The following is a 24,399-nucleotide window of genomic DNA, read 5'->3' as shown; positions in this document are numbered from 1 at the left end:
TGGCCCATCAACCCACTAAGTGTTACGATGAGAAAATTCCAAATACTAAAAACTAAGCAACCTAGCCGAACCTGTGTGCCCGCCCACAAGTTTAGCTTCAAATTGAGCTTTCCGGAATATGGGCCAACAATCACATAAGCAAGCTGAGCTTTAAGAGTTACCCCGGGGGGAGGAAAACGTCTGAGCTTTAAGAAAGATCCAAAGTTTCATCCAAAATAAGAAAAAGCCGAAAGGAAAATCCAAAGTTATCCAGAAGAAAAATCAAAAGACTATTATTGTACTTGAGCGGTTGAGCCTCGTAAAATAAAAGTCAAAGATGACCTAAAATTTATTACTTTTCTTTAAATGCGCTTACCAAAAGTGTTTGGTGCCTATTGTCAGTAACCACTAACCAAGGAGATCAATATCCGGAAAAAGAAAGTCACACGGGACATTTATGGCCACTAAAATTGAGAGAGAAAATTATTCTCTCAAGAGAGGGGAAGAAGAACTATTTTTTTTCCGCACCAGAACGGGGAAGAAGAACTAAATAAGTAAATAATATTAATCCCTCATTTCTTTTTGTTAGGAAACAATCTCTCTCTCCCATAGTGATATTTCTAAAATATAAGAAACAAATTCTCTCTATATGAAATTTTAAACTTATCCAAGGTAAAAAAAACCGGACCGGACCGGCCGGTTCGACCGGAAAACCGGTGAACCGGTGGCTGGTCCGGTCCGGGAGGCCAAAAAAACCGGCCTGTAGTTGAACCGGTGCTAACCGGATTAAACCGGTAATAACCGGATCAAACCGGGCAACCCGCCGGTTTGATGGGTTGTCCGGTTTTGAATATATATATATTTTTTAATCCCCAATCCATGGAAACGACGTCGTTTGGATTGGAAATTTACAAAAAAAAAAATTTGAAGACGGGTCCGGTCCAAATCGAACGAGTGAAACACTGAAACGATCTCCCTCGCCCCTGCTTCAGTTTCTCTCGCCGTCGCCTCCCTCCCCCAAATCGAAATCCCTAGCTGAATCAAGCTCAAATCTGCCGTCGTCTCGGATCGTCGCCGTCGTCTCGGATCGTCGCGTCACGTCGTCGAGGTTGAACGTTGAAGCAGCCGGTGATCGTGGTTCAAGCTCAAATCTGCATCGCAGCCGCAGGTGGTCGCCTCCCATAGTCCCATCGTCGTTGCTTCTTCCCGGTGGCAGAATCATCGTCGGAGCTGCAGGTGCGTTCTTCGGTTTTTTTTTTAGATATTAAATCATCACTCATCAGCGTGCTCTGTTCTTCGGTCAAGTAGTTTTGTGCGTTCTTCGGTTTTTTTTTCCGTCTGAATTCTGAAGTAGCTAGGCTTAGATAAAATGAGATTTGTTTCCTTTTTCTAATGTAGAACAATATCGTGTATGATATAGATATAAGATCCGGGAAAGATTATTTGATTCGTTTGAATGATGATGTGCGTTCTTCGGTCGGTCATGCAGCATACTGAATTACTGATTGATGATTCAATGATATTTGATTTATGGAAATAGCTTCTTTAAGTGCAAATTTGATCATACTGAATTTTGGCATGATGATATCTGGTAGCACATCTGAATATTGGCGTGATGCTTGTATGAAATATTGGCGTGATTATTTGAATGTGAATGATGATATCTGGTCAGCACATCTGAATTTTGGCATGAGGATTCGTTAATCCAAGTACTTAAAGTGCACATCTAAATATTATTTCATTTGAAATCTGAATTTATCAATTTGATCTTTGATTTTTAATCAGTGATGTTATATTATCCGAGCTAATCCCATAGCAATGAACCCCCAGAGCCAGATGTTTGATTTTTTTGATTTGTTATTTAGTAACAGTGATGGATATTTCAAATAATCCAAGTTCAAGAAGTGACAATGTGAATATATAACTATTTGCATAATGATTAATGTTGATTATTGTTTTATATAGGTGATGAAGATATGGACATTGCTGATCCTCCACCTTTGCACGATGATACTGTTACTCCTACTTTTCCTTGCCCAACTGATGATATCTTAGTCCATGCTCCTACCAATGATCTTAATGATGATTTTGATTTTGTATAGTGATGAAGATGTGAATTTTATTAATATTTGCTTGGTACAATTAAACCTTTAAACTACTTTTGTAACTTTCTATGTTTTTTTTTAGTGATTATTATTTATGAATTCAGTTCTATTTTAATATTGTGAATTAAATTATATTATTTTAATATGACCGGTCCGACCCCAGTCCAACCTCCGGTTCGACCAGTGACCCTTGACCCACTGCCTCGACCGGTTTAGCTCCCGGTCCGGTTTTTTGTTCCTTGAACTTATCTTTTCACTTTTACCCATATTAAATATATGTCACTTATTATCTCTATAAAATAAATTTTCACTTATTAACTTTTATGTACTTTTTTTACAAATAAAGGTATAATTAAAAGAAATGTATATATCTGATGTATTTATTGCTTTTAACTACTCCCTCCGTTCCTTATTATAAGAGACAAATAACCAAATTACGTTGATAAGAAAAACGGTTAAAATTAGTTGAGAACAATTAATGTGTAAAAAGTATAATATTTTTTCCAACAATACCCCTATTAATAAGGAGAGAGAGTATGAAAGAAAACAATTAAATTATTAAAAGAAAGAGAAGTGGGAGGGAGAGAGAGTATGAGTTGGAGACAAAATAAATAAGGGTAAAATAGGAAATCAATACAAAAAAATAAAGACAACTTTTAAGTGTCTCTTATATATGGGAACATGTCATAAGCATCAAATGTCTCTTATAATAAGGAACGGACGGAGTAACATTTTAAATCATATGATTTCAATATATCTTACATATTTATTACTTTTAACTAATATTTTAAATCATATGATTTTAATAGTTATTTTTTATTATAAGGGACGGAGGGAATATTATATTACCTACTTTGACTCCCACGCGCGCACACAGGTGAAATTAAATAATAAGATGTCTTAAGAGTATATCCTCTTCATATACATAAATAATCCTCCACTACCACACGTATTAATCATCAATGTACTGCATCAAGTTATAATTTACAAAACCACATTATTAACCCATCTCTGACGAACTGTATATTATAAATACACTCATCTAGTTCAATCCCACGAGCTATATGACATTGCATCTGATCTGCACAACAGCAGAAGGTCTAATGGGCAGATCGGATGAAGGAAGCAGTCAGTCAGATAATAAATTACCTGCAGAATCAGATAAAGGCATAATGCAAGGGGATAGGGATTAGTTAAAGAAGCAGTATAATGATAATGCTAATCTTGAAGTCATGGAATTGTTTTGCTGTACACGTAATTAGTTATATAGTTGAGAGAAGCCAAGTCCACAACCATCCCTTTGTCACTTTGTTGGTGCTCTGCTCAGCAGATTTTAGTAGATAGAACAAAAGGCTAAAATAGACCCTTGGTTTAGAGGAATATGTCATCTTCAGGACATTTTTCTGCCATAATTTACATTGGAAAGTTTGTAACATGACTTGCCTGCTCTGTGCTAACGCTACGTGATGGAATCTGTCTCCACCCCTTATCGCATTGCAGAGGAGAATATTTGCACAAGTAAGAGCTTCGTCGGCCAAGTATTTTGCTTCATGTGAACTTGGCATCTCACCTGTATAAGATTTTCCATGATTCGTATAAAATATGTTGGAAATACCCAATATATATGGCAAGAGTAGCAAAGGAGTATACTGCATATGTGCAGTTAACGAATGAAACCAATTCATATATTTGGACTTGTGATTTATTAATCATGCCTATATATTAAAAAGGGATTTTTTTTTTCCCCGCTTTTCACCCAATGAATGATTTTCTGACAATAAAAAATCATCATGGATGTTCATCTCATTACTTAGTTGAGAATCCTTCTTATCAAAGACATGCAGCCTAATAAGTTCTTCCTTCACGGGTTGTTGATTTTGGCTCTAATGTAGACGGTGTTCGAGGTGTAACCGCTTCAAAAGCTAAAGAGGAATATATAAAGCTTTCACTTTTCTTACTTCCTTGACGAATCGTGGTAAACCATCAAATGTGGGTTAAAATAATCAAAAGGTTGTTTGGACCGTAGAATTATTGTCAAATAGTGTGCAACACATGGTAGGTGTGTTTTCAACTTTCAAAGCACGACGTTGTCCCATTTCTCTCCATCTGCGACCACGTACAATCGCGTGAATCGTTCTCCCATATTTCAACAAGTAAAAGCCATTATTCAACCACCCTCCTAATCCTTATTACTTATTCTATTTTATTCTAAATATAGCAGGTAGGTAGGAAATTTTTATTTTAAATTTTAGACCTAATTTTGTTTTGTCTTATAAATTTATAATTTTTTTAAATTGTTCATATTGATTGCACATGTTAATTAAGTAGGCTAACACATGATTGAAGAAAGAAGGAAAACACCACCGAATGATTGGATCAGCTTGTAGGAATTATTCCAGCTTAACTAAAGGTCATGCGTTCGATCATTTGGGAACACACCAGCCTAGATGGTAGGGTCGTCACCCATATAGATCATACCATGGCCCCGATCCGAATTAGTTTGATTTGTAATGTAATTGTACTTATTTGAGTGGTTGGCTAGGATATATATAACTCATATATTAAAGACATGAGGAGGAAGTATAAGATATTTTTTAGATGGAAAGGACAATCTTTATTATAAAATGATCAAAATCTATGAATTGATTTTCAATATTATTTTTATTTGAAATCATTAACCGTATAAAAAAGGTGCAATGAACATTTGAGAGTTTTTTATTATCCTTTCATCGATGCATGGGTTTAAATATAAACAAAATTAATTTTTGATTCATTTTTATATAAAATTAATGACTTAACTATCTCTTGTTAATTTTCGTAAAATAGCTTAAAATATAAAAATAATATAATACTAAAAACCTGAAAAAATAGTATTACTCAAAATCCTAATTTAGTTTTTTGGGAATTCAAAAGTAGTACTATATATGGGCCAATTCAACCCTGCAGGACTGACCTATAGGGCCGTGGGTTTAAAGCAAGTCGGCCTTGTAGGGTGAAACTTTCTGAAATATCCCATTTTGTCACAGGCTCAAGGTTGGCCACGAGCTTTTTGCTAGTTTAAGGAAAAAAAAAAAATTTTTTATATTTCTCATATATTTTATCAAAAATAAAAATAAAGTAATAAAATTACTAATAAAAGGTATAGCTATTAATAAAATTAAGTCACAAATAGAAAACATCATCATATTTAAACACCTATCAATATCTAAGAGCATCTAAAACATTAATCAACAAGATAACAATATTAAAAAATTATATCAAAAGTGCAAATGTGCAATAAACAATATTATTATCAATTTTTTGAAACTTTGTCATTACTATCATCATTATGAGTATGCTCTTCTTTGATGGCAAAAATATCAAGTTTTTCCCCATAAAAATTTCGCTTTTAAATTTTGCACTCTAGCTATTAATTGAACAAATTATTGTCTAAAACCAAATAATTAAAACAAACCATTTTATTGAACTTTAATTTCAAAATGATTATAATAACTAAATATTTAAAATATCATTAATAATTAAAAAACTAATAAAATTAAAATTATATAAAAATTTTAAAAAAATTATAAAAAGATCTAAACAAACTGATCCGACCAGTTTAGGCCATTGACTCTATAAAACCAATCCTTTTAAACATGTTTCCTATTTCAAAGGAAAATTTTTAAATCCAGTTTTCACAATTTTTAGACCTGAATATGCCGGTCCGAGTGGCTTGCCTCTTTTCCCCCTCTATTCAAAAGCTTAATTCATTTTTGTTGACCAAGTCTATTGGCTATTGCCGTCACTTATCAGCATTCCGGCCCGTAGTCTTTGTTTTGCTTGAGTCGAAACACTTCAACAACTATTAGCCGGTAGCGCTCTTTTTTCGTACAGTCCAAAATTAAATTAAAAGAAACGGAAAAGTGATATTTTAGTGTTTAGAAAATAATTAAAAAAACATGTTACGAATGAACAAGTTTTCAATCAAAACTCTAAATCACATATATATGGATGATTTCTTTAATTATTAAAAATTGATCATGAATTCTTTTAAACTTCAAAAAAGTTTTTTTTTTGTGAATAAACTTCAAAATTTGTGTAGATAATAAACTCCTTTTTCATTGCATTTGTTTGTAATTAATCATTTTAATTATGTAAAAAGAACATTTTTAACTTTAAATTATAATTAAATGCCTAACAACAAATTATATGTACACTTTTAAAAATCTAAGTTAGTTATATTCAAATTCTAATTAAAAATAAAAAATTATTTACATTCCGACAAATTTTTATCAATAAAGAGTGGCTAAAGTTGAAGTTGTTACTTTCAAAGTGACAAAAAGATACACACACACATATTAATTGAATGTTGTTCCTATCAATGGAATAGATACACATAGATAACACACACACACACACACACTGACACACAAGTATATTTTAAAAAAAAAAGTAAAACAAAATGAAAATGAAGTTTCATTGCACCCCCAAAGTACACAGAAGCTTAAATTAATTAATTAGTTATCTCATTCCAAATCAAAGTTGAAGCAGCCTTATGGAGGCCTAATTAATCACTTGCGTCTAGCTTAAGCATGCAGTTTCCCCTTGCCTCCCTTCTACATTGATTAGTTTACTATCTAACATTCCTCTCATATTTGTTTAATTTATTTTATTTATTTAGATTATATATATTATAGGCGGATGATAATGTGGTTACGTTGTATATGGAATATTATATGTAGGAGTTCCGTCCTCTGAATCTGATGTATTGTATAAACTATAATTTGCCAACAGTTTTTATATTAATTATTTCTAATTACTAGTAAAGGATCCACGCTAATAATAATAAGAGTACTTTAAAATTTATTAACTTTGCCTTTAAGATGTACTGATGGACACATTTGATTTAGGTCATCCAAATATAATTTGAAAGATTTAATTTTTAATTATTTATTTTATTTTTAAGGAAACAGAATATAAAATAACCACAAAATTTTATCAATCAATTTAAAAAATTATTATTCCAATAAAAAGTATAAAAAATAATATCATTCAAGTTATCTAAGTTAAATTTAAACGGTAGTTAAAAATGTGGGTGAAATGGCTCAAATCTGAATGCATTTTGGAGGAAATGCCGCCGGGCAAGTTTTAAAGGTTGTATCAAAGGAATGAAGAACCGTTTTGGCCAGAAATTTTTTTTCCCGAAGCATATATCTTCAAATGATTAAATTTAGAGAATTTTATGTTTCGAATCTTTATTACCGATCAGGTAACAATAAAATTTTGGGCTACCGATTCTCAAATTTATGCCTCAACGTTTTTCCTTTGTCATGATTCTTATACCTAACATAACTAACAACTGCAGTCTCGTCATTTGCATCAAAATAACAATGAAAACTATATACTCCTCCGATACTTAATATAAGACTTATTTAACTAATTTGATTAGATTAAGAAAGTTAGATAAGTTATAAGAAATATGACATGTTTTTCTCAAAACACCATAATCATCTTCTCTAATATTCTCCCTCCATCTCCTACTCGATTATGATTGAGAGAGTATCAATAAGAATAATTTAGAAAAAATTAATAAATATGACAAATATGTCTTACATTTAAGACTAAGATCAACTCAACAATTAGGTCTTACATTAAACATCGGAGGAATATATATATACCGTAAAAAGTTTCCTCCTAGAATTGATAAAATAAACGAGATCCAACTAATTTTGTTTGATCAAGCAATTCAATTGTAAATGGTTTGGCGTTATTTTCTATAGGGTCACTATAATGCTAAAAGGGATTTGCAAAAGGCTAAGATACCGTCATTTTCATACATAGATTAATGAATCAATATGCTTGTGTGTAAGAAGTGGGGTATATTACAAACAGTATTAAAAGTTGGGGTCCATCTTCTTAAATAACTTTGTGCAACATTAGGTTAATATTAATTTATAAGTTAGTAAGTTCGTTTGGAAAAAAAATTAGCATCAGAGACAAAATGAATTAAGATTTTATATATTTAGAATCAAATTTAATTTTCAAATAATTTTTGCACTATCTTCAATTTTTAATACTCCCTCCGTTCCTTATTATAAGAGACAAATAACCGAAGTACGTTGATAAAAAAAACAGTTAAAATTAGTTAAGAACAATTAATGTGTAAAAAGTATAATTTTTTTTCAAAAATGCCCTCATTAATAAGGAGAGAGAACATGAGAGAGAACAATTAAATTATTAAAAAAAAGAGAAATGGGAGGGAGAGAGAGTGTGAGTTGGAGATAATAAATATGGGTAAAATAGTAAATCAACACAAAAAAGTAGAGACAACTTGTAAGTATCTCTTATATATAGGAACATGCCATAAGCATCAAATGTCTCTTATAATAAGGAACGGAGGGAGTATAAGATAAGAGCTAGTTGATTGATTTGAGTAAATTAAGAAAATTAGTTAAATTAATTATTTGTAATAGATATGTCGTCTTCCATAAATATACTTACTAATCAAATATTATTTGATAAAATATTTAACATCTGTAACTACTGCAAGAACTCCCTTAGAAAAAATAAATAAATATAAAAAAACAAAATATACTAAATTAAAAGTTAAACTAACTTGTGATGGAGGTAGTATTAATTAGGACCGGAGAGAGCATATGCTGGTTTCAGTCAAGCCACATATTTCGCTGGAAATGTCACATATATTAATTAATATTCCTGCTAGCAGTGAACATTCTTACGATTTTACATTGATTCAGTCCCCGTAAGTTTTGCCCGTATTTTATTAGTCAACGAGCCAATCGGTCTATAAAGTTTGTACACACACCCAGAGAAAAGAAATTACAATTAAAATAATCGATATTTGGGCCTCTCCTTACCATTAGCCAGCTTTTAAAGTCCTTGACTTCCAAATGAGGCTTCTACACGGTTCCTAGCATTTGCCGGTATTAATTTGCTCCCTTTTCTCGCGGAATCATTCTTGTTTTTGTCTTTCTCGAAACTTCAAAAATTCCCCCAAAAGCCTTCCTTCTTTTCCTTCCACCAGGGAACAAGTTATAAGATTCTGGTTTTTTTCATCTTACACTTCCAGAACTCATCAAAGAAATGCCCGCCAAGTGTTTTTGTTGCTTCCTCCTACAAGCAGAAAACCAGCAAGTCAAAACAAGGTATGTTTAAATATCTTCCATCAAACAAGAACAATTCTGATATTTCTGTTTCAGTTCACTGATCGATCTTATTTCCGCATAGAAATGACAGCAAAAATAGGGACTATCCATGGGAAATGTACACGCTGAAGGAGTTGCTTCGTGCAACAAACAATTTCCATCAAGATAGCAAGATAGGAGAAGGTGGCTTTGGAAGTGTTTATTGGGGTCGAACAAGTAAAGGCATCGAGGCAATTATATATACACACATATATATTCATATCTTGTATCCTTCATTGTTCTGATCTCTATAACTTAACCATATATTCAATTATTAATATCTGTAAGGTGAATTCTGCAGATTGCAGTGAAGCGACTGAAGACGATGACTGCAAAAGCAGAAATGGAATTTGCAGTAGAAGTGGAAGTACTTGGAAGGGTGAGGCATAAGAACCTTTTGGGTCTAAGAGGATTCTACGCAGGAGGAGAAGAAAGACTTATTGTTTACGATTACATGCCCAATCATAGCTTGCTCACACATCTTCACGGCCACCTCGCTTCAAGTTGTCTCCTAGATTGGCCTAAAAGAATGAGCATCGCCATTGGAGCAGCTGAAGGCTTAGCGTAAGTACACACACACGTGTGTGTGCGCGTGCAAAGACTTGGCTTAATGTGATTCTCTTCAGTTTTCTGTCTATGTGTTTATATGACTTGCTTCCATTTGTGATTTTATGAAGGTATCTTCATCATGAGGCGAATCCTCATATCATACACAGGGATATAAAGGCAAGCAACGTTCTATTGAACACAGAGTTTGAAGCGAAAGTAGCTGATTTTGGTTTTGCGAAGCTAATACCAGAAGGTGTGAGCCATTTGACCACAAGGGTGAAAGGAACTTTGGGATATTTGGCGCCAGAATACGCCATGTGGGGGAAGGTTTCAGAGAGCTGTGATGTGTATAGTTTTGGGATTTTGCTTTTGGAGATTATTAGTGCGAAGAAACCGATAGAGAAGCTACCAGGAGGAGTGAAAAGGGACATAGTTCAGTGGGTGACACCTTATGTTCAAAAGGGTATCTTCAATCATATTGCAGATCCAAAGTTGAAGGGTAGGTTTGACTTGGAGCAGTTGAAATCCCTGGTGATGCTGGCTGTGAAGTGCACCGATAGTAGCCCGGAGAAGCGGCCGAGTATGGCGGAGGTGGTGGAGTGGCTCAAGGGCGCCGGAGGCGGAGGTGGGAGGAGGAGAAAAGAGATTCCGCCGGCAGCTATGAGGGATGAAGAAAATGACAGGAATGATAAGGACTATGAAGACATGGGAAAGAGGCAATCCATGTTGAGAATACCAAGCGATAGATATAAAATAAGATGATACTGTTTGGTTTTATGTAAAAAAAGGATGATTTGTTTTGATAACTTCTGTGTTTTGTGAAATTAAATATGAATGTTTCTATTGTTGATGGAAAGTGATTTATGGATTTTTATATTTCGGAGTTTGAGATATCTTCTTGGCTTTCCCACCTTTTCTGATGCCGTGCAGCCGAATGACCCCATGATTATGACTTATTCTTGCAATGGACTTATTTCTCAAGGCATATATGTAATTGAGTACATTATTTTAAAGACAGTGTGATCTCCGTTTTCGCATTCAATTCTAGTAGACAAGTTAAGCTGTATGGGTCTCAAGGGAAATCAACTATATGTTTGGGTTCATGCTCTAGTGACATTAGGATCAACTTTTGATCCAATCTGGCTTAGGCTGTGATATGAAGCCCGATCTTATGGCTTAACTAGTTGTGGTTAAACGGGCTGGTAAGAACAGTTATAACACAATTAGTGCTGCCCACAAGAATTTTATTCTCTCTCTTCTCCCTCATTCTCTACTTATTCTCTCTTTTCTCTCTCATTCTCTACCATTGGGTGGTGTGGTCAAGTGCTGCAGCTCCATCGGGCCCTCTAGTTCTTAGTGTTCACATCCATAGCAATCCTGCTCGAACAGTTAACACTCTGTCTCAACTCCAAAAGTCTAATTGAAAATAAGTCATTTTTTTTACTGTCAATCCAAACGTACCCTAATACTCATTAGATTTGATAAAAGAAGATTGAAAACAGATCTTTTCTTTTCTTTTTTTTTTTTTTTCCTTTTCAAAATCTTATCTCTACTCCATTCATGTTTAATATTTTATACAACTACTATTATAATATTTTATAAATTGAAATTTTGTATTTGTTTTGTAGTGCAGTTATAAAGTATACATATCAAATTCTAACCATCTAATTTTATATATTTATGTTTATAATAATAACTTTATAAAATATAGAATATGAGCCATCCATATTTTTATCTAAGGATGGATATGAGAATTTAAGAAGGAAAGAAGCAAGAGGAAAAGGAAAAATGTTAGGACCTGCAAGAAGATTTGGTTCATTTTTTAAGCAATTTTTCTTTTTCGGCCGAACGTTAAGAAAGCTCGATGTTCAAAAATTGTAGATGAATGAAACCGCACTAAAAAAGTTATCTCTTGTAATATCCAAATGTTCAAGGTAAGTTTGGTAAGTAGTGCTCAATAGAAAATAATTATATTGTATCAAAAATATTATATAAATTTATTTATGTATTATTAGATGTGACTCTAATATATATATATATATATATATATCTCATACAAGCTGTTTTAATTGTAACTTATAAATGATACAATTTCCTACAAATTACCACCAGCTACTAACAGTGTAGAATTAAAAACTTTTATATGGAATCCTGCTGCGTCAATTTATCAGTTCGATGGTCTGGAATTCACAATAAAACGAGTAAATTATTTAAGGGAGAAAAAAAGAAGAAGAAATTTGAGTTTTTTTTCCCAACATGGTAAGAAATATTTTCTTGTCATTCCAAATCAATTAAGGCGCTATCATATATTCTCACACATGTGTGGATACATATAAGACTTATAAATTGTATTAGTAGTATTTCCAACTCGAGTTCTATGGATATGTCATTGAATTTTTTTTTTTAATAAAAATTTCAATGACAAACATCTCCCTATTATAAAATGGGAGAATTACATGAGGTCCAATAAAAATATCTAATTATTAAGAAATCTCAATGACAAAAACTAATATAAATATATTATTATTTTTTATCTTAAAATTTGTCATTATATACTCCTTCGTTGTTAAGGGCAATTTTTTTTTTAGAACATAATTGCCTTTTTTTTTTTTAACAATTCTTGCCTACTGCTGTAAGAAAAGTCATTGTCAAATCACTTATAGATTAATAACGTCAAACTCTAGTTTCGCTACCCTTCTTTTTTTTATCGTCAATTTTGTCCTTTCGATCTATCTAGGAAGTGATGAAAGATTGGAAAGATAAGAAAGAAGGATATTAGTAAAAAAAAAAATTAAGGATAACAATTTTGAAGGATGTATAATTGTTTATGAAATATATAACAATTAAAGATTAAGATCCTTTATTGACCTTAAAAAAATATGGATTAAATTACGTCTACTCAGTTACAACCCTAGCAATGCAACTTTTAAAAATTAGAAGTTTAGTTGTAAAAAAATGAAAATTTTAGTTGTAAATATCATAATTGTAATCATAAACAACTAAGTCTACCTAATGTGAAATTATATTATTTATTATTTCAACCAAGTTTTTGAGCTTTAAAATTTGAATAGCACAAGAATTTGCAAATGAGGTTAGCTAGCTTATATTATTTATAATTAAGCTTTTGATTTTTTCAATTAAACTTTTGTTTATTAAATTCATTACGTTTCCATGAGAGAGAAGTCATTTTATTGCATAGCATTTCTTTTAAAAGTAATAAAGGACCGTTCCTTAATTGTCATTTGGTTAAATCGCGAGTTCGAGTATTACTATTATTTTGCGACTAATTACCTACCTTATACATTTTCTTGTAAAATCTTTCAAAACCCTAAGCGATGGAAGGTAAAGGGAGAAGAGCTATTTTCTGTACTAACTTTGGATTGAAAGGGCATTGTTTTGTTTTATTACTATGTAGTATCTTTTTATTAGAAGCAATCATATTCAAAGTATTGTTGAGTACTACTTTTTGTCCTTAATATAGGACCTTATTTGACTTTTATTTTGGTCCTAAATAGAAGACCCTAATCCACTTTGTTTCTAATATTTATGCTTTTTTTCTAAGATAATCCCTCTAACAATAGTAGTTCTAGCCAATACACTTGATTAGCAAGGATATTTTAGGAAAAACAACACCTATTTGTGACAAATAACTAACTTAACTTCTTTCCTTAATCTCCTCAAATTAGTCAATTAGTTCTTATAATTAAGACTGAAGGTAATATAAAATATAGCTACTTCTTGTAGTAGGGATTTAAATCTTGAATTGTCAGACTAACTCCTTCCACTAACTTAACAAATTCAAACATTAATAGGCTTATACAAAGTTTATTTTAAAACATAGTTTATTTTCATATTTGTTCAAAAAAAAAACTCATATCAGTACCAGTGATACCGCGTTCAAGCCCCAGCTGGTGGCGAACTCGAATCCTTATTGGGCCAGTACTAACTTTGGGCATAACCCGCTTTGTTAATGGGCTGTAAATCCCTCGAAGCGCTATTCCCTCACGATGCTTCTCTCCGACAAACTGATCTCATTTGCCGGCTAAGAAATTTTAATCTTGTTGATGATCTAATTTAACATTGACTGTCTTTTTATGGCAATATATTATAATCAATCATGTTAATATAAGTCCCACTAAATTTCAGGCAGAAAAAAACAAAGGGAAAAAAGATTCACTACGGCGTATTTCAACTATGAATCATTTATGCACAAACATAGGGATAAGAATTATTCAAAAGAATATATATTAATCACATTACAATTTTGATACTCATTTTAATACTTTAAATTATTCATATTGAACATTTTAAAATAATTGACTATTAAATTTAGGCAAATAAAAGCCAACAAAGAGTGATACACATGATTAAAAATTGGAAAATTTGATCTTTTGGTCCCCATAGTTTTCACTCATTGGTAACATAGTTATTATATTTTGACTCTGTGTAACTCAATTCTTATAGTTCAGACTCGATTATAACTCAATCCCTGAAATTTGACTCATTGCAATCGGTCTCTATACTTTTAACCATTTTATTATTTAGCCCCTTTTTTTATTACATATATAATTTCATTTTTCAAAAACCCAAGGACGTCTAAATTATAAAATGGATAAAACTAGAGGGACCAAGTTGCAGCAAGTCAAATTTCAAAGATTGAGTTACAACCGAGTCTAAACTATAAGGACTAAGTTGCACCGAGTCAAAACATGCGGATTGAGTTACAAACATACCAAATCTCTCTTAATTAATATCATTTAAAGAATTTAAAAAGCCACCAACAAGAGTTGGTTCAGTTAGTAAGAAGTCGACTTATAACCCATAAGATCATAAGTTCGAATCACACTGTCGATATGAGGATTTTGTTGGTAGGCGATTTGTAAGTACTTCTATAAACGCTTTCTGAGCCTAGAGGCACACCCCTGACCCTGGTGAGTTCCTGGCAGTGTAAAAAAAAACTGGACCGGACCGGCCAGTTCAACCGGTAAACCGGTGAACCGGTCAGTGGTCCGGTCCGGTTCATAAGCTAAACCAGGAACCGGTTCAAACCGGATTGAACCGGTTAAACCGGTGTGAACCGGTAAAACCCGATATGAACCGGCAATGAACCGGTTTAAATAAATATATTCATATTTATCCTATTTTTTCTTATTTAACTCCTAATATCTCAATTATTATAGATTTAAATGAATTTTAATGATAAGTTTGGTATCAATAGCTATTAATTTTAGTTATTGAAAAATCATAAAGATCAAAATTCTCAATATTGTTGTACTTTATTATTATTACAATCAAATTCTTATTGTATTTCTTTATATTTTGTTATTAGTAATTATTAGTATTGTTATATTTTGTCATTTTTAATTAAATTATATTATTTTAATATGACCGGTTTGATCTCGAGTTGACCCCGATCTGATCCATTAACCCTTGAACCACTACCTCAAACGATTTAGTGTTCGGTCCGGTTTTTTGTTCCTTGGTTCCTGGGACTCAACTCACTTAAACTTTTCCTAATTAAAAAAAAAGAATTTAAAAAGCCATTTGCTTTAAGACATTTCCCATGCTTCATAATGTGTCCAGAAACTACTAGTGAAAGAAGTTATGATTTTGTAAAATTGATTGCAAGATGGCATGACATGTTGGGCCAATTATGTCCAAACAAAATTAAATGTAAAAAAAAAAAATTCAAGTTGACACACACACACACACATAAAGTTCCTTTTCATAAGGGACATATAAAGGTAGAGAACTAGTAATAAAAACCCATTTGCCGTAAGACATTTCCTATACTTCCTAGTGTGTTCAAAAACTACTCGTGAAAAAAGTGATGACTTCGTAAAATTGCTTGCAAGATGCTTGACATGTTTGGCCAATTATGTCCAAACAAAATTAAATGTCAAGAAATTCAAGTTGGTATTTTATATTGAAAAAAAAAAAGTTCTGGAGATCCTTCTCATAAGGATATATCAAGGAACAGAACTAACAATGAAAAAAGAAAAAAGAAAAAAGAAAAGTCAAACGTGGATTGAGAAAGGCTAGAGGAAGAAGCATGTGGGAGAGGAAGAGCCAAAAACAAAAGGGGATCTGGGAAACAGCTTTATGAACTCAAATCCCAACGTGCATATTTGTGTAGTTAAAAGAGGCCAAACCTATCGTCCTACGTCCCCCTAGATAGCCCCTTAGTTAGCAGGAACCCTAGAAGATTATTCATAAGTCATAATATTATAGGAGACGAAGGCTTTGCTTTTGAGGTAAATTAGGGCTTTCATAGCTCAGAGAAAGTAATATAGGAACCCCGCCTCCTGCATTCATGCAAAAGAGCCTCTCTATCTGCAAAAAAGCTTCTGAAAGCATTTCCTCTGTACCCTATCACAGCAACATTTAAAGACAAGGGAGTGATTTCCAATTAACCTCCATAAAAGCATGCCTCTTCTCCCTCACTGTATCTGTGTGTCCATTTTGAAGAATTGTAACATACACACACACACACGCACATATGATCCTCACACACACACAGGTAGGTAGAGGTGGCTATCTATATATGTGAAAATATACGAAGGAGCCGGCCTACGGGAAGGTATAGGGTACTATATATAGGATTAGGGTTTCTCTCTCTCTCTCTCTCTCTCTCTCCCACTCATGAGATGCCATTTACCTGTCATTCTGTGTTTCTACAGCTAACGGTTTTAGAAATTTAAACACTCTAGGGGAACTGCAACAACGAAAATGGAGGATTTATTGGCACAGAGAGATTATCTGGTTTTTTATGTCTTTATACATATAATAATCATATATACTCATGCATGCATGGCTTTCATGATGCTCTCCAGCTTCGCATTTGCAGCCTTATACTCAAAAGGACACAGAGAGAGAGAGAGAGAGAGAGAGAGAGAGATGATATATATTTATAGTGCTGTGTAGCAGTCACGAGCTGCAGAATTTTGAATGGATCCAAACCCGAAATTCATGTTGATTCAGAGACCACAATAACACAGTGTCCATTGTCCACACACATTTGTGCCTCTGAATTTGATGTTACTTGTCGGAGATATTATAGCACTTAGTTTTACTTGTATTTCTTAATAACATGCACTATGGAAACATATATCCCATGAGTGGTCGCTCTCTCTCTCTGTCATATGGTCGACTCAGAGAGCTTATAATTATTATTAGCCAGCTAAGAGATCAAGCAAGCTGAATGACTTTTGATTATGATACACTGATACAAAACATTGTTATATTTGTTTTATGACGAAAGGAACATGACAAACACGCTATATGTACATATATATATTATATGCAGAGCAAAGCGCGATGGTCAACTTCCTTCTTTCTTCGTTTTGGGTTGTTGATATATATACATATATATATATATATGTATATATAAATCGTCAAAGTTGCAGAAAGTCAAGCACGACTTTTGGGGACATTCTTTGTCTTTCTGCTCTGTTGCTGAACAGTAATGATCATCTTTAGACATTGTTCTCATTTAAAGTTGGCCCTCTTACGCATATATCAAAATTCTAAAGCAAAGTAAGACGTAGATGCATCATGCATCGATATGATCGAGCACCTTATATAAATATATATATATATAAAATGAGAATCTAAATTTTTTTTATATAAACACACATAGATTTGTAGTCCATTTTCACAAGTAAAATATTATATTCAGTTTCGATATCATCCAATAGGGCGTCATAAGAATAGAGTACTGTATAGAGAGAGAGGATAATGAAGCCATTCGTCGTCTCTTCTTCTGTGCATTTATGGACTGTTCATTGTGAGTGGGTAATGTGTTGAAGATGGATGATTGTGCATGTTGATTCTTTCTTCTTCTTTTTTCGTCCTTTGCGTGTTTTTGTAGAAGCAGATGGAAGCATGTTTGGCGGGATTGTTCAGCTTCAACTTTGGATCTTTTCATATCGCTTTCAACACAGAAAGTTATTGCACGCTGAATTTGATGCTCTCAGTTTATTAGAATATATCTTTAGTTTCAGGAGGACTGATCGAAAAATATATCAATGTGAGATGATTTAGAAACTAATGGTCTTTGAGATTTTTGCGTTAAATTAATGACTTCTCAAAAGTATATGTGTTTGCAAGAAGCAACTAGCTCCCCAGCTAGAGACATTTTTTCCTGTTTAGTTGTTTAGAACATGTGTTAACTGCAACAATCTAAATAAACAATTTGCTTTACCTGAAAACAGGCATACACTTGATATATAGGCATAATTGATTAAACAAATGTATTGGATTATTAAACTTATGTTTTCGTGTAATATTCCTCTGGTCCTTAATATAAAACCTAATTATTAAGTTGATTTTAGTTCTAAATATAAGACATATTTCTCATAGTTATCAATTTTTTCTAAGTTATCTCTGTTGATACCCTCTCAATCATAATCAAGTAGGAGAAGGAGGAAGGATATTAAAGAAGATGATTATAGTATTTTAGGAAAAACATATCATATTTCTTATAATTAACTAATTTATCTAACTTTCCTAATCTAATCAAATTAATTAAATAGGTTTTATATTAAGAACCGAAAGAATATATCTAACTTATATTCCGTTATATATAATTGTATAATGCTAATAAAAAGGCAAGACAGGGTGCAAATTTAGTTCATAATTATACAAAAGCTATGCACGTTTAATTAGTATGGTCGATACTGGGCAAAAGGCCTCTAATGCGCCACTTTCTAATGCCCGTTGGGTTAAATGTATTTTTCTTTTCTATTGATCATTAAATTCTATATATAAAAACTGAAATGTTAATATCTTATGGGATGAAACGTTGTAATTTTGAATTTTTTATTTTTCAAAAAGATCAAATTAAAACAAAACACTTTTAAAGCATTTTTCTTTGAAAAATATATTAAAATCAAAACTACACCATTTCATGCTCATAAGACATTAAAATATCACTTACTATCATTGGTCCTTAATATAAGAGCTAGTTGACTAATTTGAGTAAATTAAGAAAATTAGTTAAGTTAATTTTTTGTAATAAAGATGGGTTATCTTTTCTAAAATATCCTTGATAATTAAGTATATTGGTTAGAACTACTATTATTACAATGACTACTTTGAGAAAAAATAGATAAATACAAAAGACAAAGTGAATTAGAATATTATATTTAGGGCTGAAATAAAAGTCAAACGAACTTTTACATTAAAGACCGGAGGTAGTATTTTATATGAAATCTAATAATCAATAGAAAAAAAATACATTTAGAAGCTAGGGGAATTACAAAGAATATTAGAAAGTGGGACATTTAGAGGTACCTTACCCTATAGCTAGATATTTGATCCGGGTTGAGAACTGCAAAAATGGAGTTAAAACAGGCAGCAAAACCTAAAAATAGAAAACAAGTACAAACAAGCATCAACGGGAAATCTACGCTTTTAAGTCAAAATATTAGAACTCAAGTTTATAGTTGTTTTTTTTCCCCACTATATATGATGTGAGAATTTTGAGATTTACTACTTAACTCAAGTTCACTTACACTGGCCATTCAAACAATCTCTCCTTAAAGTATGAAGTCTATTAACTCTCACATATTGAAGATGCCCCAAACTACCAAATCCTTGTCGCCGCAATTCAATTCAGCCCTACTTTTAGCTTCAAAGAGTGGCACGCACGCACAAATTCATGTGCGATCCCTTATAGGCAAAAACAAGGGTCAATCCCATTTTTAAGGCTTTTAAAAGAAGTGAAATTACAGGCTTTCAATGTCATCTTCACATACCTTTTTTTTTTCCTACGAAAAAGTTTAGGTGAGTTGGGTCTCGGGAACTCACAAGGGTCAGGACATGCCTCAAGGCTCAAAAAACGTTTATAGAGATACTTACAGATTACTTACCAATAAAGTTTTCACATCAGCAGTGAAATTTGAACTCACGACCTTATGGGTTATGAGCCTATTTCTTACCAATTAGACCAATTCATGTTAGTATCTGCACATACGATTTGGACAAAACCAAGCCGTGATGCCGTTTGTAAGGAAATTGGAATCCGAACGCTATTATATGTATTATGCCAACTCATACCTACCTCACAAGGTGAATTTGAAAATAATGATACATTTACTGAATTAATATAATACTAAATAAAAACATTAAACTTGTACTATTGGTTCGTGATCAAATCGGGATCTCATCCAGTGCTCATCGCTACATCGTGTATTCATTGCTGTAATGAAATTAACTTGTACCATGAGCTTGGAATGTACTCCAAATCAAATAGATTCTTCTATAAATGTTCATATCGTAAATTTTTCTGTAATCTTGTTTCTGTATGCGACAAAATTTGATGCAATCGTTTTTTTTTTAATAATTATAACTGACAAAAATAATCTACGATGGGGAAAAATTATTATTAACGGAATCAAATAATCACTTCCTCCCGCTATATTTTGCTGCGGTGCAAACTGAGATTGGCTTCAGAATTAAAAATATCTATGGGGCACTGCGTTAAAAAAAACAAGAAATATTTATGGGGCTAGTGATAATAGATGCGCACACACTTTAATCTATTATACTACCTCCAGTCCTTAATATAAGACCTTGTTTGACTTTTATTTTGATTTTAAATATAAAACTCTAATCCACTTTGTCTCTAATATTTGTATTTTTTTTCTAAGATAATCCTTCTAATTTAACTTGTTTTCTTAATCTCCTCAAATTAGTCAACTAGCTCTTATAATTAGGATCGGAGGTAATATGCATTAGATACGCAATTCCTGTTTTACTGAGCTGTTAAGATTTTAACCCAGCTATATTCTGCAAATATAAAATCAAATTATTTGCGGTTAAAATTTATCTTGTTAAAAGGGATGGATATCATGCTTTACGAGGATATGAATTCACATCGTGTCTACATATTTTAACCACAAAAGCTTTATTTTTTTGGGTAAAGATATAAAATTTGTTTTTAACTTTAAGTACTGTTTTTTGGCCATCGTTTTAATCTCTGGAGAAAATCCCAAAAAAATACTTCCGAAATTTCAAAATCTCAAATCAGAAATTGCTACAAAAATATGTTGTCATTTTTTTTCAAGTGTAGTCAAATACTATTAAATTATAATAAAAATGTTGAATTGCAATTTTAAAATTCAAAACATTTTTTTTTTGAGATTTTCGGTAATCTTTATTTCCCTACGAGGATCAATAATGTGATCTTTATTTTCTAACTTTCTGCTCTTTTATGAATAATTATCAATTATTGGTTCATTATAAAAATAAAACTTTATAATGAAAAATATTTTTATAAATAATTGAATTATTTATATTTAGAAAGATATTATATTACAGATTATTTTATTGCATAGACATAAGAAAGAAAATTTTATTCAATCAATAAATAGTACGAATATGTTAATAAATTTTCGATCACTTTATTTCTTTATTTCTTTTTTTCTTTTAACCTTGCGTTGTCCATTACTTTCAATTCAATGTAAATTATAATTAGGATAGTTTGATTGTTATGGCCATATGATGATTCTGCGATTTTTTGTATTATAGTAAATATCTAATTAAACAAATTACAAATAATTATATTGGATGCAATCATGCAAAATTTCACTTCCTAACTATTGGGATTGCTGGATTGCTTCACTACTAAATCATGTATTAAATTATATGTAAGTCTTCATTGAATAATTTGTATGATGCATTAATGAGTAAAATACTCTGACATCCCTTACATTTTGTCCTAATTACATTGATATTTTCTCTATTTTAAAAATATAACACTTACACTCTGTTTGGTTGGAAGGTTGTTAAAGGGAGAGGAGGGGAGGAGAGGAGAGGGCAGGAGAGGTGATAAGTGTGTTTGGTTGGGAAAAAATAGAGGGGAGAGGAGGGAAGAAATTTGTCTTTTAGTGCTTCCCTCCCCTCCCCATGCTCGCCTCCAAATTTGGAGTTTTTTTTTTTAGGGGAGAGAAATATTATGTTTAATATTGACTAAACTACCCATACTAACTTTTCAATATTTCAAATTTGTCCATCTTATTAAAAATCTTTTTTTCACTTCTTTCTCTTTTTAGCCGCTAATAATATTTGATGATAATAATATAACATTATAATTATATAATATATACATATCATATATATTAATATGTGCATATCATAACATGTGTGTATTATAATTATATATTATAGCGTGTGTGTATTATAATCTCAGATAACATGCATATATATCAATATATACATATCATAACGTGCGTGCTATAATTATATAATATATACATATCATATATATTAATACATATATTTATAAAATTAATGGGATAGAATGTTAAACTTTTTTATCATATTTCTAATTTTTTTTAGTTTTATCATTTTTTTATCACATGTAAGTGAGGAAATTAGTTTTTTTTAATTGATAAATTAAGAAATAATAATTTTGATATAAATATTGTAATAAAAAAATAAATCACTCTAAATATAGAGATAAAGGGTATATTTATCAATTTATAATTACCTCCCATCCTCTCCTCTTATGAATCAAACAAGAAATCTCCCTTCCCTTCCAACTAAACAAAATCATGACATCCCCTCCCATCCCTTCCTCTTTCTTTAATTAACCTCCCCTCCCCTCCGTTGAACCAAACAAAGCTGCTAATTAAAAAAAAAAAAGAACCAAACAAAGCCTTAAGTCCAAATTGTTAGCTCCATTGAGAATATTCTAAAACATTTTTAATTAAAAGGTATATTAAAGTGCTTTTTATTTACTAATTTGTCCTTCATAATATTAAATCTCTAAATTTTGGCTAAAAAGTTTTGAAGAATCTAAATTTTTTTGCCTTTTCCTTAATTTTATTTTATTTTTTTTACAAATAGTTATTTGTTTAGTGTTTTTATCATATTGGGATGGAACATTAATTAATTAGTTTATGCAGACATAACGACCTTAAATGAAAATTTGATTAATTATTTAAATAATATATAATAAACTAGATATGTTATAAATTTTTCTAACCAAATTTTTATTGAAAAATTATACATTATAAATTTAAATGATTTCTATAGTCTCTCAAACTTAGACAATTTATATTGTATGATGAAATAATATTTATTTATTATTTTTATGCAGTGAAAAATTAAAATTATAAAATTTTATATATAATCAGAATCAATAAATTTTATTTCATATTAAAAATTTGAAAATACATGTATTAAAATTATTTTTGTTATATCAAAAATTATTTTTTTGACAAATGAAAGTGTTTAAATAAATTTTATGTTAAAAAGGATATTTTGGTCAAAATAAAAGTTTAAAAGTCAAACTTAATAGTCACCTAACGATTGGATCAATACAAAATAAAATCTCAAATATACAAGAAAGTTTGTGTAATATGCATTTTAATTTTAATAGATATTTATATACATTTTCAAAATAAAGAAAGAAAGTTTGATTTGGGGAAATTAAAGAAATATACAAGGAAGGTTTGTGTAATATTCATTTTAATTTTAATAGATGTTTATATACATTTTCAAAATAGAAAGAAAGTTTTTGAAATGAGAAAAGTGCAAATAAAGATTCTTCAATATATAAAATTGCGATTTAGGGTCCTAAATTTAGAAAATAGCAAATAAGGGCCGGTCCCATTTATGCAAATATAAAATGTGGGTAAAATGTCTAAAATACCCCTCAGCTAAACTGTGATTTGGACTATTGAAGTTGTCATTCCCTAAAGTAAACTTGTTATTTCCCATAGTCAACCTGTCATTTGGTATACTCTCAGCCAAGTTGTGATTTGATCTACTAAAGTTGTCATTCACTAAAGTGAACTTGTCATTTCTCATAGTCAACTTGTCATTTGGCTAAGGGACATTTCAGACATTTAATCATGATTTCATATTTGCAAAAATAGGATTGGATCCTTATTTGCTATTTTCCAAATTAAGAATCTCAAATCACAATTTTACACATTCGGAGATCTTTATTTGCAATTTTTACCTTTGAAATTTAAATTAAATAGAAAGATAATTAGAGTATTTTACTTTTAATTAGTTGTTTGTCTATAGGCGTGCCTTAATTTACAATAAAAAATTACACTTGAGATTCTTGTTTCGAATCAAAGGAAAATACGTAAATTTTTATATATTATTTATTTTAGAATTTATTATTAATATTGTTAACATTTACTTCCAGTGTGCATGACTAGTTATTATATAAAAACTGCAAGTCTATGGAATTTTTTTATTCAACTTATTAAGAAATGGAAATAAGTATTTACACATAATCCTTCAAAAAATATTTTTTTGCCAACAGTCCTTCAAAAATATTAATGATAATGGAACGGGTAATAAAAATATACTTCAGTCTTAAATATAAGATTTTTTTTTATAGTGTAAACCCTGTATTTAGAATATGAAGAGTAATAAACTCAATTAGATTTAATTAATATCCCAAACCGATAAGAGAAATTTTAATATACAAATTTACACCTAATTAGAAGGCCAAAAGGCTGCGTACAGTTAATTTTCTTCCTTAAAAATAAATCATGATGCCAAGTACATACAGTATAATTGCCCTACATCTCTTGACATATAGGCTATAGGGGTCA

General features: G+C 31.2%; 1 protein-coding gene across 1 annotated transcript; it reads left to right on the top strand.

The window, feature by feature from the left end:
• Positions 1-3,550: 3,550 nt before the first annotated feature.
• On the top strand, positions 3,551-10,727 carry LOC114726173 (PTI1-like tyrosine-protein kinase At3g15890). Its single transcript, XM_028912737.1, has 5 exons — positions 3,551-3,602; positions 9,154-9,229; positions 9,312-9,459; positions 9,570-9,832; positions 9,946-10,727. The coding sequence occupies exons 1-5, from the start codon at positions 3,551-3,553 to the stop codon at positions 10,577-10,579; spliced, it is 1,173 nt and encodes a 390-aa protein (XP_028768570.1). The 3' UTR covers positions 10,580-10,727.
• The last annotated feature ends 13,672 nt before the right edge of the window (positions 10,728-24,399 follow it).

The sequence above is a fragment of the Neltuma alba genome, unplaced genomic scaffold, assembly GCF_004799145.2.
Source record: "Neltuma alba isolate B1F8T4 unplaced genomic scaffold, ASM479914v2 tig00012343_pilon, whole genome shotgun sequence".
Classification (NCBI taxonomy): Eukaryota; Viridiplantae; Streptophyta; class Magnoliopsida; order Fabales; family Fabaceae; genus Neltuma; species Neltuma alba.
This window is presented reverse-complemented; position numbering and strand designations above follow the sequence as displayed.